This window comes from Diceros bicornis, chromosome 40, assembly GCF_020826845.1.
Source record: "Diceros bicornis minor isolate mBicDic1 chromosome 40, mDicBic1.mat.cur, whole genome shotgun sequence".
Lineage (NCBI taxonomy): Eukaryota > Metazoa > Chordata > Mammalia > Perissodactyla > Rhinocerotidae > Diceros > Diceros bicornis.
This window is the reverse complement of record NC_080779.1, coordinates 17,639,249-17,659,376: the sequence shown is the minus strand read 5'-3', so window position 1 is coordinate 17,659,376 and position 20,128 is coordinate 17,639,249. Positions and strand designations below refer to the sequence as shown.

Sequence of the window (20,128 nt, the reverse complement as noted above, 5' to 3'; positions counted from 1 at the left end):
TGACCCCTTCCTCCATCTTCAAAGGACATCCTCTGCTTCCATTGTCCTGTCTCCTTCTGACTTGGACCTTCTTGCCTCCCTCTTAGAAAGACACTTGTGATTGCACTGGATCCACCCAGATAATCCAGGATAATCCCCTCATCTCAAAATCCATAGCTTAATCACACCAGCAACATCCCTTTTGCCATGTGAAATAACGTACAAGTTCTGGGGATCGGGACGTGAACATCTTTGGCAGGCCGTTATTCTGTCGACCACACCATCGCTGCAAGTGCAAGTAACAATACCCAAATGAATGCGATCAGTAAGGGCTTTGTTTTCTCACATAACAGGAAGCCTGGAAATAGGAGAGTCCCAAGGGCAAGTTCAGTGGCTCTACCCCAGGGACCCAGCTTTTCTTTCCATCTTTCTGCTCCACCAGTGAGTTATCTTTATCTTTTTTGTTTTTTCATTTGTCGCCTCTCAATCATAACATGGATGTGGCAGCTCCAAGCATCACATGGTGCCAAGCAGAAGGAAGGTATTTCCTTCTATATCAGTCAGGATAGGATGGTAGTAAGAAACAACCCCAAAACGACTCCAGGGATGCTGTGGTCATGAATCCAAACCTTAGGGTTTATAAAGACAAGAGTTTATTTCTCATCCCTGCCACATGGGGGTTCTGCTCCGTGTCCCCTCACTCCAGGTCCTGGCTAACAGAGCAGCCATCACTGTGTGGCCGCACAGGCTCTTAAAGCTTCCGGCTGGAAGGGACACGTAACTTCCACTCACAGTCCATTTGCCAAAGCACAACTGGGATCAGCTGCCCCGAGTCCACCATCTCTCCGTCTCTCCTCCTCCCCCTCCTCCCCTTCCTCCTCCTCCTCCTCTGTCCTCCCCCTCTTCCACTTCCTTCCCTTCCTCCTCCTCCCTCCTCCCCCTTCTCCTCCTTCTCCTTCTCTCTCCACAGCAGCTGGCTCTCAGAGCAGACCTAACTTCTCTACCAGGCAGAAAATACAGAGGCTAACAGTTCCCAAGCCTCGTGTTCCTCAGCTACAGCCACCAAAAGGGCCTTACTTTTTCCCTCATTTCCAGTTCCAATAGTTGTAGGAAAGGACTTAGATTGGCTTAGTGTGGGTCAGGTGCCCACATCTGACCGATCAATTGGGGAGGGAGGGGGTGTGGGGTGGGTGCCACAGGAAATTCTGTAAGCACACAGCAACTGCTCCTGAAGCCAAGCAGAGCCAGTGGGAGGGTCACCTACGCCAGCCCATCCAGCTGCCTCCTGGGGTTTGCTTTTGACAGACTCCTCTCTCACTTCCCGAAATCCTTCCCCAGCCCATTCCCCTACAGGCTTCACGCCTGACAGGCAGCATAACAGAACCAGCACCTCATCCTCTTCGGCATCTGTGAGGGACCTCGAGGCTGCCCTACACAGGGATACCCAAAAGAATACACGAAAAAGCATTCTGCTGAGATATTCCTTTTGAGGCTGTCAATAGGATATGAGAGGTCTAAGGACCCAGGGGAGATGTGCCAGCCTCCCCTGGGCCGTGCTCAGAAAGCCCTCCTCAATGAGATACCAGAAGCAAGACATGGACAGAAAGGCTGGGGTAAGAACCAGGGTCCCTGCAGCTGGGCCTCAGAAGGGAAGTGAAGGAACCCAGCGGTCATGGACCTCTGAGAAGGACGTACTGATCCACAGTGGACTAGGGATGGCATCTGGGCTTATGCCCAGGGTCCACCCTGTACTCCTAGGCCCTCCATACAAGAGGGAGGCCATGAACTGCTATTGGCTTCACTCTGTGCTGCTCCTAGACCCTTGGCCCTTGTTCGAGAGGCGGGCCCTCAGCTAGAACATTTAGAAAACATTCCCAAATACGGTGCCCCTTTGGATCTTGACACGGCTATGTGCGTCAGGAGGGCAAGTTTCCTTTAAGCTCCTTCTGCAGGTCAGTGACCAGCGACGTTAACTGAAGTGCCCAAGGGCACACAGCTCTCCATGTCAGAGGACCCAGGGCTCACTCCCCGACTCTGAGTCCCACCCTGCATCACACTGCCCAGACAGACTGACCTGGGGGCCTCGGCGAACTTTATGGATGTGCTTTTATGGAGGCCTGGGGCAGGAACGCTACAGTCCAGAGCGCGGGGTTCTGTGGTGAAGCTCAGACTGTTCTCAGGGGACTCCAGTGTGTATTTAGAAATGTCAGAGCCAGGAGCCCCCTGGAGACTGTCCAGTCAGTCCCTTCTTTTCAGATGAGGCCACCGCAGGGCATGGCTCTACTGAAGTAGTCTGGCCACTGTGCTGGGGTTTGGGGAGGGAAATGAGGGAATTTGGGAAACTAACTTATAGTGTCCCCATGCTTCCCAGTACTCCCCAGTCTGAGTACTTTGGGAGTCTTAGTGAAGGTAACAGCTCAGATTTACCTGGCCCTTGTCTCACCTGTCTATGCAGAGCCTTAGCCCCCGATAACCCCTCCTTCCTATCTTGCCGACGTTTCCAGCAGCCCTGAGAGGTTTCTCCCATGTGATCATGAAAAGCTCCACTGCCTCCCCCACTGGACACTGTCTGACCCCACATGGAGCCCTGGGGTGGGACCAAAACGTGGTGTGTGGAGAAGGGAGCCAGAGACACGGCTTCCCTTTATGTTGTCACTTTGTGAACAGGGCCGTCAAGCATAGTTTGCAATGGGAAAACTCTAGCAGGTTTTGCTTACTGCCTCTCTTAGCCCAGGAGCTAGACATGTGTCCAGGGATAGGAAAGGGACAGGTTCCGGAAACAACCACCACACTGTCCTCAGGAATGCCTTCCCCTCCAAACCACCATGGCTTCATTGCAGGGTCACCCCTGACATCCCTGCCTCCTTTTCTCTCTGGGATAAAGTCTTTTCCAAATGGACTCCAATAGGCCCACTCCAGTCCCACTGGGCACAAGTGGCACATGCTGGGAATGCCCGCAGCGGGCAGTCTGGCCTCCGGGATTCCCATGGACTCCCATTCTTAGAAACAATCAGACTGTGACCCACGATAGTGCCTTTCCCTGGCTCCCCAGAGCAAGGTCAGCCAGTTTGGAGGTCAGCTCAGTTTTCATATCCCTCCTCCAAGAGACAAATTCCCGGTCCAAGGCAGAGCTTCCCAACGTGAAGTCCATGAACCAACGCCACAGAGAGGATTATCTCTGTATGTGACCATGCAGAGATCTCCAGGACGTACCATTGTTTAAAAAGCAAGTGAAGAACAGTGTGTGAAATCTGCTGCCTCTGTGTAACAGGAGGAATTGTATATGTGCACATTCACTTATATTTTCAAAAAGAAACAAGGATAAACCAAAAGTTAGTAAAAATTGTTACCTATAGGAGGAGGGAGGGAATGAGGATGGAAGGTAAACCTCTGGTCTTATAATTTTTCCTTTGGAACTAGGTATATGTTTTACATAACTTTAAAAAATTAAATTCAACAGAAAAGAAAGCAATTCCTAAAAATCAAAACAAACTGAAACAAATTTACTCAATTCTATTTCAAGTTGGTGGCATAACCATAAGACAAAAATTATCTCATCGAACTTTAAATTCATTACTTTGTAGAGCCCACTAGGAATATAGCCCAAGAAAGGCAAAAAGAACCACAAAGAAATTTCATACTACATTCAATAGTCTTAGTAGTAGTAGTAATATTGGTGTTACTTTGAAACTGTTTTGTGTATGCTGACATATAAAGCAAATAAGTAACTAGATAAATGGCATTAGAATCCAAGACTGTGAGTATAAAAATGTAACAAATACAAAATCCAAGAAGTTAAAGCAAATTCACTTAAATTCTTAACTTGTCTTAAATTTGAATTGGAAATAGGATGACTTCATGGTTTAACTTCTATTTCTGGAGTGTCTTGTCCTATATGGAGTGGAAGCCAGTCTGAATATGAATTCATGAGAGCTGGGTCACCTAATCCCAACTTGGGGACACTGAGACATGAGGGCTGAGACTTAACCGAGCAAAAACTGGGAAGGAGAGTGTTCTCAGCAGTTGGATTAGCAGAATCAAAGGCCAGGAGGAGAGAGGACAGGACCACTGTGTCGAGTTGTTTAGGTTACACACTGCACGAGGGCGCCACATCTAGGACATACTGCAGTAATTTATGAGGAAGTGCACAGATGGGTTATGAGATCCTAGTCCTCCCCTCGCATCCACATAAACCCATACTGTCAAACATGACAAGCACACACCAGGAGAGCATGCATGCACTAGGAGGGCATGCACATGCTCCATGAGACACACGGGCACACAGCTGTATCCTGTCCTGACTGGGCTTGGGCTGTCCTGAGTTCACCTTCCTCCCTCACTTGCCATGATTAGAGACCAATTTCGACCCCCTGTGGTACGCCAACCTTGACACATTCATCTCCTCTGGGAGTGGGTGGGGGACAGATGGAGTGTGCTTCCCTGTGGTAAGAGGGAGAGGGGTGTGTGTGTGTGTGTGTGTGTGTGTGTGTGTGTGCGCGCGAGCGCACGCAGACCTTAGGGCCTAAGAACTGGAGAGGGGTAGCTCTGCTAAAGGGCTTGAAAATTGTTGCCAGAAAATAGGAGAATGGAAACTAGAAGGGCACATGGCAAGTGTTCACTGTGTCATGTAAAGGGCTGGCACAGTGCCCAGTGCATGGCACACACTCAACCAAGCGGCCATCATCATTGCCCAGCACAGTGCCACCAGCACCTTCCCCAGACCAGGGGCCACAGTCGGAGCCCCCCGTTGTGGGTGGGGTCCTTGCCACAGTGAATCTTTTTGCCCTGCCACAGCTGTGGCTTCTCTCCTCCCTTAGACGCGGGAGCCTCCTGTGGTGACCAGCCATCCCAGGTTGCCTGGGACTGTCCCAGTTTTAGCACTGAAATTCGCACATCCCAGGAAAGGCCTCAGTCCTGAGCAAACCAGGATGCTTGGTCACCCCCCTTCTCTTCCTCAGTTACTTCCACAAATTGGACGATATTAGGAGGCTGCCCTTGGTCCACCCTGTGGAGTTTCCACTGAGGCATTCTCCTGCGGTCATTTTTTGCCATTAATTCTTGGAATATTTTTTCTGTCCCTTCCTCTTTCTCCTCTCCTTCTGCATTCCCATTATGTGTATGTTGGTGCATTAATGATGTCCCACATTTCTCTGAAATCTATTCATTTTCTTCCTCGTTTTCATTTCTGTTCTTCGATTTCCGTAATCTCTATTGCTCTGTCTTGAAGTTCACTGATCCCTTCATCTGCCAACTTAACTTTTGAGCCCCTCCAATGAATCTCTCATTTTAGTTATTATATTTTTCACCTTTAGAATTTCCATTTTGTCCTTCTTCACAATTTCTGTCTCTTTATTGATATTTTCTATTTGATGAGTCACCGTTATCATACCATCCTTTAATGGTTTCCTTTAGTTCTTTAAACATATTTATAATCGCTGCTTTGAAGTCTTTGCTAAGTCCAACATCTGGGCCCCCTTGAAGCCAGGTTCTCTTCCCCGTTATGGTTTTTTGCCTGTAGACGGATGACTTTTTCCTATTTCTTTGATGTCTCATAATTTTTACACTAAAAATGGGACATTTTAGGGCCGGCCTGGTGGCATAGTGGTTAAGTTCATGTGCTCCTCTTCAGCAGCCTGGGGTTCGGATCCCAGGTGTGGACCTACACACCACTTATCAAGCCGTGCTGGGTCAGGCGTCCCACATATAAAGTAGAGGAAGATGGGCACGGATGTTAGCCCAGGGCCAGTCTTCCTCAGAGAAAAGAGGAGCACTGGCAACAGATGTTAGCTCAGGGCTAATCTTCCTCATACACACAAAAATGAGACATTTTACATAATATATTGTAGCAATTCTGGGTACTGATTCCCCCTTCTGAGTCTTTTCATTGTTGTTTAGTCATTGGTTTAGCATCTTGGATGGACTAACTCTGCCAGGTCTATTTCCCCTGAAGTGTGCTACCTCTCGAGTCCCTTGTTTTTATCTTTTATCTTGGCTTCTTAGCTAATGGTCACCCTCCGGATCCACATAAACCACTTATCGGTGAAAGCCTGTTCTTAAGCCTCCTTAACCAGTTAGATTTTCACCTTTGCCTTTGGATGTGTGTGTGACTTGGAGACTGCTTTCACAGTTTAGGAAGTTCACAGATTCACCCCATCTTTACCTTGGAACTAGTAGCTAGGAAATCCCCTCTCCAGCCACTCCTTAGAGCGCACAACCTTGAGCAAGTGCAGAATCGTCCAGACCGCCATAGATGAATGTGATTTTGTTTTCAAGTGTGGCGTTCTATGAGTTGCCTGTGAATCAGAGTATATTATTATTCAGCCAGTATTTGGTCAGAGGTTGTGCTTAATCCCCTTGAGCCAGAAGAGTGTCTGCCTTTGGTTGATGGATCTATCTGTAGCTTGGGGAATGCTTTCAAGTCTGCCCCATGTCCTGCTCCTGAGCTGGTGCAGCCTCGTGCATGTACACAGCCTTCCAAGAATAAGTGTGATCTCAGGAATTTCCTTGACTCGCTCCTTCTCTGGTTCTCTCTCGTAAACTTTTGGCTGATCTGCCCTCTTAATTGTTCACCACCAAGATCATCACTGTTTTCAACAATGCCATTGGGTGTAAACTTCTCCGTGCTCAGTTCCAAATAAAGTCAGTCATTCAGGCAAAGCTGCAGAGCTCCATGTCCTTACAGCCTGCCTCTCCCTCTGGTTAGAACCTCCGTGCTAGTGCCCTGGAGCAGAAGGCAGGGACCGTGGCCTGCTTCTCCAGGAGTGACACCTCTGTGCTATAAGCAGGCGCTGGCAGGGGAGAAGGCAGCCTCTACTCTTCTGGCTTGCTCTCACAGCATGGAATCTCTGCCCTAACGGTCAGCTGGGACAGAGGCAATCAGGCCCCAGCATTCTCTGCCTCTCATGCCTGGAGCAGAGCTCTCACCCTGTGAGTGGGATCTGGATGAGGGAAGGGGGCCCTAATCCTCTCAGCTACACCCACCCAGAATAGCGCTTTTGCAGCGTGGGGCTGGGGAGAATGAGAGATGTGGGCAGTCTGCCTCTCTTGAGTGAAACCATAAGCCTACACTAGGAACCAGAGGGAGAGGGAGCTCCCACGTCCTTGGCCGCACCTGCCTGGAATAGAGCTTCCATGACTCAGAGCCTGGGGATGGGAACAGGTCTTGGATCAAATGCCACAGAGTCACAGTTCTTACTGAGATTTAGCAGATTTTCGTAAATAGATGTTTCTCCATTTGCTGCATGCCCTTACAACAATTTCTAGAAGCTTTAAATGGTTGTTTTTTTATCTGTAATTTTCACTAATTAGTGGTTGTTTTTCTGAGGGGAGAGTCGGCTGAACTCCTCACACTGCCATTCCAGAAGCCCAGCCTCTGGCTTAGGTCTTTAAACTGAATCCAGTTTCTATTTCACATCTTCTACATTTTACAAATGTCTTTAGCATGCTAAAGTGTTAGTACATCCATGCCTCTAACAATCACTCTAATGCAAGACATCCCAAGTTACTTTAATATTATAAATTAGCAAGTTACCTTGTGTGTTAATATTTTACAGTTGACAAATTGCTCAATTTTTCTATTGCAACAGTTCTACAAGTTTAGCATTTTTCATTGTCTTGACCCATACATGAGGAGGCTGTTTCACTAAAACTGGTTGAACCAAAGCCACGTAGCCAGTAAGAGGTAAAGCCAAGGCAAAAGTCCCCATATTTTGACTTCAGGGCTGTCTTCAGGCTAGATAATGCATAGAATTTCAAAAGTAAACACACAAAGAATGGACTTGCACCCCCAAACCAAAGCTATATAGCTAACGAGCGGGGAAAAAACAAAAACCCTCATCTTCTGAGTCCAGGGACACTTTCAGACCAAATACTACACTGCCCTTCAAGACAAATATAGCAAGCGTGAATTTGCATCCATAAACTCATGTGTGCAATAAATGTCAGGTTACAGCTCACAGCTCCTAGTCCCATGGGTGGGTCGGAAATTCAATCTTGGGCATCACAGGAACTACCTCCTCTACCCTCTCCCTGGTACCCAAGTCTGCCCCAAGGGATGAGATATTATATGGAGCAAACAACCAGGGAGGCTCCTTCCAAACTTTGGGCTGTATAGCTTACTGCTGGGGTTGTTGTGGTCCAAGCCCACATGGTCCTCAGAAAGGACTGTGGCTGTGTTGTATCCAGGCACACTGAGTCTCGAATGTCTGAGTGGAATGCCTGGTTGCAGCTCCCCCTTGAGGTATCGCCACCTCTAGGAGTATTCTTAACAGGTATCGGTCCATGTTTCTCCATGTTCTCAGGACCCACTGGGCTCCATGCCACTCTCTAGTCTTTCCTGACATCTCTAAAAAGCTCTTGCTACTTTTCCCTAACCTCCTCCATGCCCAATATCTTCAAGGAACTCAGGCTTCATTCCAGAAAACTAAATCCTGCAAAGCAACTTCTACTTTGATCCCTGAAGGCAAGGTAGCACAAAGGGGCCACTTTCTTGGAATGGGAAGAGGGAAACTCACAGGGAGACTAAAGTGAAAATAAAATCTCTGGAAATTATACTGCCACACAAGACCCACATTGCACAGCCACTTTGCATTGCTGAGATGATGCTTTCAGGCCAACAGGATACCTTTCCCAATTATTGCTTGCCAAACACATTTCCCCTACATGTGTAGGAACATTGAACATAGCAGTTTGCTCAAAAAGGAAACAAAGCTTCTGAAAACCCAAAGAAAGAGCAATTAGGGTCTATCTCAGCCCTAAAGGTTGACATTTTTTGAGGACTGAAGCACAGTGTGAACCTGGTAAACAGTTAGCCATTAATGATTAGGTAGCTAGTAATTAGAGTGTTTTTTTGCAATTACTAATTATAGCTTTTAGTTGTTCACCTGCCTATTGTTAACTGCTGCTTAGGCAATATGCTATCTGGATCCCACTAGTTTCCTATAGATAACATCTCCCTGGCACCTGGGTCACCCTGGTAACGGATGTTTGAGCTGTTTTTCAAGAATTAGGACCCCTGGTCCAGTTCAGGCCAGTTGAGCCACCAACGCATCAACTGGGCCTGCGCAAATGGTCGACAAGTGACCTTTCTGACATCAAGAGGCTAAAAACTCCACCCTCAGGTCATGCTAACACCACCATTTTGTGATCATGCATCCTATGAAGAGGCATGAAGTCTGACTATGCTTGTGCAGATCATCAATTACCTCACCTCTCCTCACCTCCAATCATCTGTCTTCACATTTCAGACCACCTTGTCTCCCACCCCATCAATATCCCTGAGTCCGCATTTTTGAGGAGGCACATTCGAGACTCATTCTCCTGCTTCCTCACTTGGCCGCCTTGTGATTAAAACGCTTTCTTTGCTGCAATCTTGTCAGCTCAGTGATTGGCTTTCTGGGCTACGGGCAAAAACAAACCAGCGTCAGCAACAAGTGGACCAGCAAAGCCACAAAATGGTTTATCATCTCCACGTCACCCCACACCTCCATTACCCCCTGTTCTGGGACTTTCAAAGACCCCAGGCATTGATTGAGTTTTTATAATTTAGACTTCTGCTCACTTGACCTGGAACTCTTCCATTTATTCACATGAAGTAAGAATTTAGTAGGCTTCCCGTCTATTTCACTTCTAGGAACATCATGATAAACTAGCCAATGCCATAGGTCTCTTTGTGTCACAGTATTCCCCCACTAGAGAAGATATACATATCTTTTAAATTTACATTTGAATGTAGATTTATTTACATTTGGATGTCCTCATGAGGTGGTAACTGGCTTCCCCCAGAGTGAGTGATCCAAGGAAGCAAGGCTGAAGCCCCACTATCTTTTGTAGTCCAACCTGAGAAGTCACACATTGTCACTTCTGCAGAATCTGTTGGTCACACAGACCAGCCATGATTTAGAGTGGGAGGGGACTACACATGGGCATGAATACCAGGAGGCAGGATTATTGAGACCGTCTTGGAAGCTGAGACTGTTGGGTCCCCACCGTCACTGTCTTGACTGCCCACTGAGGCCCTGAGCTGTCTCTGGAAAGCTCAGGCGGGACTCCACTCAGACAATCACAGGAGAGTCCTTTAGAGCTCAGACTCTTCCCTCCCTTCCCACTCATCCAGAGATATCCACCCAGAGGGCCAGAAATTGGTCAAAAGCCCCACTTCACTGTGACAAGGAGAAATAAAGATTTTGGAATTTCTCTGGTAATGGACAACGGGAGTCACTTGTCTGATGCTTGGAAAATTCACTTTATAAATTGATACATGTACATGATTCACTTCAGTTTTCAGTTTTCTTAGTTTCAGAGGATGTTTGTCATAGTTATATTTGTTCACTCATCCCTTAATACATACATAGAACATGTACAACCATGAAGTGCACTTAAACAGGCATTCACTATTCCTTTTCTATGGTAATACCTGAAAAGGAAAGTTAATGCAGCATGTCTGTTTTGCTCAATTCTAGATTATCTCTGAGGATATCTGGAGCCAAGCTCTAAGAACTAAACCTTGGAATGTTCACAAATGATGTCACTCTGTGCACTCAGAGCACTGGGGCAGGATGGACTAGACCATCAACATTATTTAAAGTAAACATGAACCTTGATGCTGTGCACCTGGAGTCTGGTTTGAGGTTCACACCATTACTGGTCACAGAGCAGATAAGTACCAGGGATGTGCCTACGTGAGCAGATTCCTTTAAGGACTTTCAACTCTAAGATTCAAGCAGGCTTCTCTGGATAGAGACATCTTGTATGAGTCTCTGTGATTTGAAGCTGGAGAGAAGAGTGTGTCTGTGTAACCCACAGAGAGGGAGAACTTGAAAGCCTGCACCTGACCTCTCTAGCCTTCGCCTATATATACCTTCGTCTGCTGTTCCAACATTGTATTCTTTGCTGTGATAACCTTATCAGTGAGTATAATTTGATGCTGAGTCATGTGAGTTTTTGAATTATTGAACTAGTGGGTAGTCATGGGACCCCCAGACCACACCTAATTTTTTAAAAATCTGAATTACTTGGAATCAAGCTCTATCCTAGATATAAGTCATTGAACAGCAAACTCAAATATATCATCATAGCTTTGCTGCTTTTAGAGTAAGTAATTGTAGAAACTTTTAAACCTCAGAGTCCCTTAAATTCCCTTACCATCTCCATGCCTCTTAATCACAATCACATATGTACTGATAGTAATCACTGATTATTTAAAGATGTTCAAAAATTAAAACCAATCCATTCCCCCCATCCTTCCATAATAACAAAATAAAGGGGAGTGGGACAGAGACAAATAGGTGCAAAGTATTTGTATACTATTGAGAATAAGTTGGTATTAATTTGAACTAGATTGTTAGAAATTATGTTAATTGTAATTTCCCAGAGTAAACATTAAGAAAATAACTAAAAATATATAGTAAAATAAATAAGGGAATCAAAGCGGTACCCTAGAAAATATCTATCTAATACAAAAGAAAGTCATAATGAAGGAATTGAGGAACAAAAAGATATGTCATACAGAAGACAAAAATAAAATGCAGAAGTCCTTCCTTATCTCCAATTGCATGAAATGTAAATAGATTAAACTCTCCAATTGAAAGGCAGAGATTGGCAGAATGGATAAATATGACTCAACTATGCACTGTCTAGGAGAGACTCATTTTAGATTCAAAGCCACTGATAGATTGAAAATGAAAGGATGGAAAAAGATATTCCATGAAAACAGTAACCCAAAGAAAGCTAAAGTAGCTATGCTAATATCAGACAAAATAGACTTTAAGACAAAATTTGTCACATAAGACAAGGAGGACATGATAAAAGGTATTATGATAAAAGGTTCAATCCATCAAGAATATATAACAATTATTAACATATATGCACCTAGCAACAGAGGCCCAAAATATATGAAGCAAAAACTGGCAAAATTGAAGGGAGAAATAGACAGTTCCACAATAATGTTTGGGAAATTCAACATCTCACTTTCAGTAATGGCTAGAACAACTAAGCAAAGGATAAACCAAGAAATAGAAGACTTGAACAACACTACAAACCAAGTAGACCCAATAGACATATATAGAACATTCCACGCAACAACAACAGAATACACATTATTCTCAAGTGCACATGGAATATTATCCACGATAGACCATAAGTTTCTCCTCTAAAAAAGCCTCAATAAATGAAAAACAAATGAAATCATACAAAGTATCTTCTCCAACACAATAGAATGAAATTAGAAATCAATAATAGAAGGAAATCTGGAAAATTTACAAATATGTGGAAATTAAATTATACATTGAAACAACTAAAGAGCCAAAAAGAAATAACTATGGAAATTAGAAAATACTTTAAGAAAAACATGGCATACCGAAACTTATGAGATGCAGCAAAAGCAGTATGCAGAGGGAAATGTCTAGTTGTAAATGCCTATATTAAAAAGAAGAAATATTTCAAATCAATGACCTAACCTTCTCCCTTAAGAAACCAGAAAAACAAAAGCACTGATCCCAAAGAAAACAGAAGGAAACAAATAATAAAGATTTAAGTGGAGATAAATGAAATAGAGGATAGAAAAATAATAGAGTATCATCAAACCAAAAGTTAGTTCTTTGAAAAGATCAATAACACCGACAAACTTTTAGCTAGACTGACAAAAAAGAGAAAAGAGACTCAAATTACTATGATCAGAAATGAAAGTGGAGACATTACTCTCATCCTTACAGAGATAAAAAGAATTATATTGCATATTCATACAAATGAGCAATTGTATGCCAACAAATCAGACAACATAAAAGAAGTGAAAAGATTCCTACAAACACAAAAACTACCAAAATTGACTCCAGAAAAAATAGATAATCTGAATAGACCTATAACAAGTGAAGAGGTTGAATCAGTAATGAAAAACTTTCCAAAAAAGAAAAGCCCAGGACCAGATGGCTTCACAGTACAATTCTACCAAATGTTTAAAGAGGAATCAACAGTTCTTCTCAAACTCTTCCAAAAATAGAAGAGAGAATAGAGAACACTTCGCAATTCATTCTGAGGCCAGTACTATCCTGACACCAAAGCCAAAGACATCACAAAAATGAAAACTACCAACCAATATCCCTTATGAATATAGATGCAACGATACTCAAAAAATGCTAGCAAAACTGAATCCAGCTGCGCATTAAAAGGATGATATACCATGAGCAAGTGGAAGTTATCCCAAGAATGTAAGAGTGAGTCAACATATGAAAATAAGTCAATGTGATACACCATTTTAATAAATGAAAAACCACACGATCCTCTCATTAGATGTGAAAAAGGCATTTGACAAGATCCAAAAACCTTTCATGATAAAAAAAAAAGAAAGAAAAAACACTCAACAAACTAGGAATAGAAGGGAACTTTCTCAACCTGATACAGGGCAACTGTGAAAAATCCACAGCTAACATCAGACTTAATGATGAAGCATTGAAAGCTTTTCCCCTCAAATTAGCAGTAAGACAAAGACATCTGCTTGTAATACTTCTATTGAACATTGGGTTGGAAGTTCTAGCCAGGGTAACCAAACAATAAGAGAAATAAAAGCCATCCTAGTTGGAAAGAAGAAGTAAAACTATCACTTTTCGCAGATGACATGATCTTGTATAAAGGAAATATAAAAGAATCCACTATAAAATTATCAGAGCTAGTAAACAAATTTAGCAAAGTTGCAAGATGTAAGATCAGTGTACAAAAATCAGTCGTATTTCTACACACTAGCAATGACCAATCAAAAAAGAAAATTAAGGGGGCCAGCCCTGTGGCATAGCAGTTAAGTTCGCAGGCTCCACTTCAGTGGCCTGGGTTCACAGGTTCAGATCCGAGGCACAGACCGACGCACCACTTGTCAAGCCATACTGTGGCGGCATCCCATATAAAGTAGAGGAAGATGGGCATGGATGTTAGCCCAGGGCCAGTCTTCCTCAGCAAAAAAAGGAGGATTGGCAATGGATGTTAGCTCACGGCTAATTTTCCTCACACACACAAAATAAGAAAATTAAGGGGAAAATTCCATTTACAATAGCATTGAAAACAATAAAACACTTAGGAATAAAGTTAATCAAGGAGGTGCAAGACTTGTACACTGAAAACTACAAAACATTGTTGAAAGAAATTAAAGAGCTAATAAATGAAAAGATAACCCATGTTGTTGATTGGAAGACTTAATATTGTCAAGATGGCAATACTCCTTAAATTGACGTACAGACTCAATGCAATCACTATCAAAATTACAACAGCAATTTTTTTTCAGAAATGGCCAAGCTGATCCAAAATTCATCTGGAATTGCAAGAGGGCTAGAATAGCTAAAACAATCTTGAAAAAGAAAAACAAAGTCTAAAACAATCTTGAAAAAGAAAAACAAAGTCTAAGGACTCACACTTCCCGATTTCAAAACTTACTATACAGCTAGTAATCAAAACAGTGCATTACTAGCATAAGGATAGACATATAGATCAATGGACTAGAATCGAGAGTCCAAAATAAACCCATAAATTTCTGGCAAATTGATTTTTGACAAGGGAAAGACCATTGAATGGGGAAACAATCGTCTTTCAACAAATGATACTGGAACTGAATCACCGTATACTAAAGAATGAACTTGGAACCTTAACTCAAACTATATACAAAAATTAAATTGAAAGGAATCAAAGACCTAAATATTGAGAGCTAAAATTATAAAACTCCTAGAAGAAAACATAGGACTAAATCTTCATCGACTTGGATTTCTCCTTTGGAATGGATTCTTAGATATGACACCAAAAGCATAAGCAACAAAAGAAAACAATAGATAAATTAGACTTCATCAAAATGTAAACCTTTTGTGCACTGAAAGACTATCAAGAAAGTGAAAGACAGTCCACAGAATGGCAGGCAATATTTGCAAATAATATATCTGATAAGGATCTAGTATCCAGAATATATAAAATACCCATGCAACTCAACAATGAAAAGACAAACAATCCTATTAAAAAATGGGCAAAGTGTCTTCCGAAGTGAGGGTGCCATTTTCCATTCCCGTCAACAATGAATGAATGAAAGTTCCTGTTATTCCACCTCCTTCCAGCATTTGGTATTATTAGTGTTCTGGATTTCAGCCATTCTAAAACGTGCAGTGGTATCTCATTGTTTAAACTTGCATTTCCCTGATGACATAGGATGTGGAGCATCTTTTCATACGCTTTTTTGCCATCTGTCTGTCTTCCTTGGTGAGGTGTCTAAGTCTTTGGCCCATTTTTAAATTGGGTTGTGTTTTCTTGTTGTTGAGTTTTAAGATTTCATTACTGTATATTTTGGATAATAGTCCTCTATCAGATATGTCTTTTGCAAATATTTTCTCCCAGTCTGTCTCTCGGTGTCTCACCTGCCTCTGGCAGGTCATCTAATCAACATGTCTTTTCAAAATAAACATTGAAAAGAGCTTCTCCTTCCCTTTCTCTGGGCTCATGTGCTCGAAGGCCCATGTGAACTGGGAGTTGCCACGATCTCATTGAAGCCACGAAGAGCTGGGGGCTGGGGTGAGACACAATCCAGGTGGTGTTGCTCAAGTTCTGGGGTCCAATTGGGTTGAAAGCCAGCTGATCCCTTAGGAAGTCTAGCTATGTGAGTCAACAAATGCCCCATTTTTGCTTTAAAACAAAGTTGATAGAGAATGAAAGTAAAAGGGCTCTTGAAAGAAGTCCTGCTTTAGAGGTCAGATCTAGTGACTTGCCTCAACTCACCAATCCAGAGGGTCCTCCCTTCCCTCTTTACTGCTCCCAGAACCCAGTCACACATCTGCCATATTATCTTATGGCTCATAGAGGGTTGCCTGCAACCACACTGGGAGCCTGGCAGTATGATGAAGCAGGAAGGCAAAGCTGGGGCCTAGCATCAAGTCTACTCCCAGAAAGTCACCCCACTGTCTTTCTATATGAAAGATAGTCCTTTCATATCTTTCTCCTTGTTTATATAATCATATGGAAACATGAATTTTTCACCTTTGTTTTACAATATTGGGATTAAATTTTTTGCTTGTTTTTTTTGGTGAGGAAGATCAGCCCTGAGCTAACATCCGTGCCAATCCTCCTTCTTTTGCTGAGGAAGACCGGCTCTGAGCTAACATCTATTGCCAAGCCTCCTCCTCTTTTTTCTCCCCAAAGCCCCAGTAGATGGTTGTATGTCATAGTTACATATCTTGCTAGTTGCTGTATGTGGGACGTGGCCTCAGCATGGCCGGAGAAGCGGTGCGTCGGTGCGCGCCCGGGATCCAAACCCGGGCCGCCAGTAGCAGAGCGTGCTCACTTAACCGCTAAGCCACGGGGCGGCCCTGGGATTAAATTTTCACCTCTGCCTCTCGCTCGTCACATGTGATTGAACATAAGGTAAATGGCTCCAAGTCATTGCTATAGACCTGACTCAGTTTTTTTAACGGGTGTAAAATATCCCATGGTGAGAGTGAGCCACAACTGGCGCAGCTGTCCCCGATGTCCGAGTATGCGCCTTGTGTCCAGCGCTGGGCCACTGCACTGGGGGCAGCATGGCCCCCGCACTCACCCTGTCACTCTCCCGCTGTGCTCCGCTCCACGCATTCTCTCCCTGGGAGTAATAGCTTGGTTTCGTTTTGTTTGTTTTTTGTCAACAGATATTGATATTACTTTCCAAAACAGCTATAACAATTCTCAATCCCATCTGCAAAATTGGAGAGAGAGTACCATTTTCCCCAGGAAACCATGACTCTAATTTTGCAGCACTCAGGCTGATGGGGCCTGATAAAAACAGATAACACTAAAATGGCTAGTTCATTAGGATGCCACAGGCAGCCCTAAAAAGCACCCAGAAAGGTGTATAAACCAACACATAGGGAGGTTGTCTTGGGAATAAGCACATTCCTGACCTTTCATAGTTGTAGGCAAGAGGATTGTGTTCATTTCCTTCCCAGAGGCAGCTGACTCAACTTGTTTGAGCTTTAAAGCTTAACTCTAAACCCTAGTTTTAATAATGTTATCACAACTGTTGTGATTTTGAAAGGGAACCTTCCTCTTCTACCACATTGTATATTATTAAGGAATTCCAGAGCCAGCCCTGATGGCCTAGTGGTTAAAGTTCGGTGCTCTCTGCTTTGGCAGCCTGGGTTCACTTCCTGGGCACGGAACCACACCACTCCTCTGTCAGTAGCCATGCTGTGGCAGCGGCTGACATAGAAGAACTAGAAGGACTTACAACTAGAAAATATAACTATGTGCTGGGACTTTCTGGAGGAAAAAAAAAAAAGATAGGAAGATTGGCAACAGATGTTAGCTCAGGGCCACTCTTTCCTACACACAAAAAAAAAACAAAAACAAATTCCAAATTAAACAAAGGAAGTCTAAGGAAAAAGGGGCAGAGGGAGAAGATTAAAGAAGACAAGGGTGAGTGTAGACAGAATTTGGAATGTTGTCAGTGCCAGGAGCTTTCAATTAGCAAATTTTTAAAAAAATGAACATATTTGCCAGCCCTTTTGATATTTTCTGCCTATATTGATTTACGTAAATTGATAGCAATTTGGAGTTGACAGATTTTCTTCAAAGTATCAAACTCTTTCTTCATCAACCTATTTGGCAGTTCTTCATTTATCCCTGACATGTAGAGGTAAAAAAAAAATCATGCTAGACTTAGGAAACAGCCTAGAAACTTCCTTCAGTAAGCTGTGGGAGCCTTTGAACCAGGTCTGTCTCTGTCTTCCTTCCACTGTGGCTAGTCGTGTTCTACAGAAGGACGAATGCCTGGTAACCCCTCCAACTGAACACATCTAAAAACAAAGCAGCAGCCTTCCCCAGCTTCGATGGCCTGTTTCTGTCACTTCTCCTAGGCCCCCAAATTATCTTTCCTTGTCCTTACATATTGAAGACATCATTGTGTTCCCAGGACTCTCCCTGGGTGAGATCTGATTCCCATCTTCACCTTCCATTTCCTCTGCCTCCAACGCCAGTTTCAAGTCTGCAAATGACTGTTCTCCGCCTCTACTGCCCACCCCTCCCTCTGTTCCCAATAAATCTCAAACACCACGAGGTTCATTAACCTGAGACGTTAAGATGAACACATGCTGTGGCAAGGTCGCTGTAATTCTCCCTCAGGGTAGGAATAATGGCAGAGAGGGACTTCCATAAGTAAGGACAAAGAGAAGTCATTGAGTAAGGCAGGAAATTACTCCTAGAAACACGTCGGTTTCTAGGTACTGGTGACGCCCTGGTACTTAGTACTCCTACAAATGCCCACAGTGATTGGCATCAGGGCTTTATAAGGGGCCATTTGGCCTTTTTTAAGGAACAGTGTGGAAGAGGCATCCAGAATACTTGGAGACCTCTAGGCTCGATTCATGATCCGAAAGGCTGTGCGGGCGCCCTCCACGCGCCGCACTGGACACCAGTCCTCCCCGGCCGGCCACGAGCGCTCGGTCCAGCAGGGGGCGGCGGGGACGCGGGCGGAACAGCCGGCGCGCGGGGCGGGGGGCGGGACTTGGTCTCCTGGCAACGGCGCCGGCGATTGGCCAGCCCCGTCGGCGGCGGAGGCCGAGCCGGGCGCCCGGCGCACGCTCGTCACGGCGTCTGCGGCTGCGCGGGAGATTTGAATCGGCGGCGGCGACTCCCTCGCGGCGCAGCGGGAGCTGCTGCTGGCCGGCGTCCTCTCGCCATGGGCGATAACCTGGAAAATGCCGTTCGGTAAGGGTCGGTCTGGTGGGTGGGGGCGGGCGGGGGCGCGACCCGCGGCTGCGGGCGCCGAGGGGCCTGGGGTACCTCGGGGTCGGGCCTGGCGGGCTGCGGGTCCTCGGCCCGGCCCGCCCCAGACCTGCCTCCCTTAAGCCCCTCCCGCCCCTCTCCCTGGCTTCGGAGTTTGTCCCCACCCCATCCTCACCCTACCCCACCCACCCCATCCTATCCTCACCCCACCCCCCCATCCTATCCTCACCCCACCCCCCCATCCTCACCCCACCCCCCCATCCTCACCCCACCCCACCCACCCCATCCTATCCTCACCCCACCCCCCCATCCTCACCCCACCCCATCCTCACCCCACCCCACCCCAGCCAGGCTGTGGGCCACTTGTGAGTCGTTGATCGGACTCCGGATCCTGTGGCCGGCGCTCCTGTGGAGACCCTGGCCCTCGTCGGCCGAGCTGCGGCCGCAGTGGCAGCTTGGGGGAATTTGGGCAATTCGTGAGGCCCCCAGAGCTCGCATTTATGCTTTGTTAAGGAACCCCCTCTGGGCAAATCGCCGCTGTGGAAGGAAAGAATCGAACCCAACGACAAAAACCTTATATGTAGGTTTCATGAGAACCTTGGAAAGCCACTTATTTAAACAATTCTACTGCGGTTGGGAGAGAACTTCACCCTGCTCTTACCCGTCGTCCCACGGTCAATTTTAAAAGTGTTTGAATACGTGCACTTCAAGGAAAAAAAAAAAAAAAAAAAGCTATGCTTATTGTCATTTATGTCAACCTGCTAATAATTTTTGAAATTTCCACGCCTTTGCTTTATGACTTAGGTGATTTATCCAGACTGTTTCCAAAGCATTTAAAACAGTTATATCATATATGATGGGAAGTGAAACTGGTTGGTTTTATGAGCGCCCGGGTAATCTCTCTCTGGGGTAAGAAGATTGAGATCGTTAAGTACAGTCAAAACAAAAATCCATTTGCTTTAAGACTTTTTCTTTAACCTTCAATCTAGCCGGGGAAGGATTTCACTTGGAGAAGTTTGGTTTCTCTCATTTTAAAAGAGAAATTAAGAATTTCTGACCTTATTTTGACTTACTAAAGACTGATTTGCTTCAATGAACTGGGTGTTTTAGTAGTAACTACATTGTATTTAGGCCATTTTACTAGGGAAATGTGGCCGGTATCTGAAGGTGAAATGTTTACCTTGGGCAGCCTATTATCACATATATTTTGGGAGAAAGGTTCTGACATTGTAGGAATTTATGAGTTATGAGGCATGAGACGGAGATTCAAAATTTAAAAATAATTTTTTATTTTTTAAAGAGAAGTGATACATTTATATGGTTAAAAAAAGATATTCTCTGAGATCTATACCTGTCTATACCCATTCTCTCATATGTAACCATTTTTCTAGTTTATTTTTCAAGTGTTTCTTTTTGCAAATATAAGTGTTTATATTAT

The 20,128-nt window shown here is 44.5% G+C and overlaps 1 protein-coding gene across 1 annotated transcript in view; it reads left to right on the top strand.

Annotated features, from left to right (window-relative positions):
* Nucleotides 1-18,582: 18,582 nt before the first annotated feature.
* Nucleotides 18,583-20,128, top strand: part of BUB1 (BUB1 mitotic checkpoint serine/threonine kinase) — a 41,955-nt gene continuing 40,409 nt past the window's right edge. Inside the window, exon 1 of the mRNA XM_058534578.1 lies at nucleotides 18,583-18,672. Coding sequence (XP_058390561.1) covers nucleotides 18,644-18,672 — 29 coding nt within the window. The 5' untranslated portion in view covers nucleotides 18,583-18,643. The remainder of the gene's footprint in view (nucleotides 18,673-20,128) is intronic.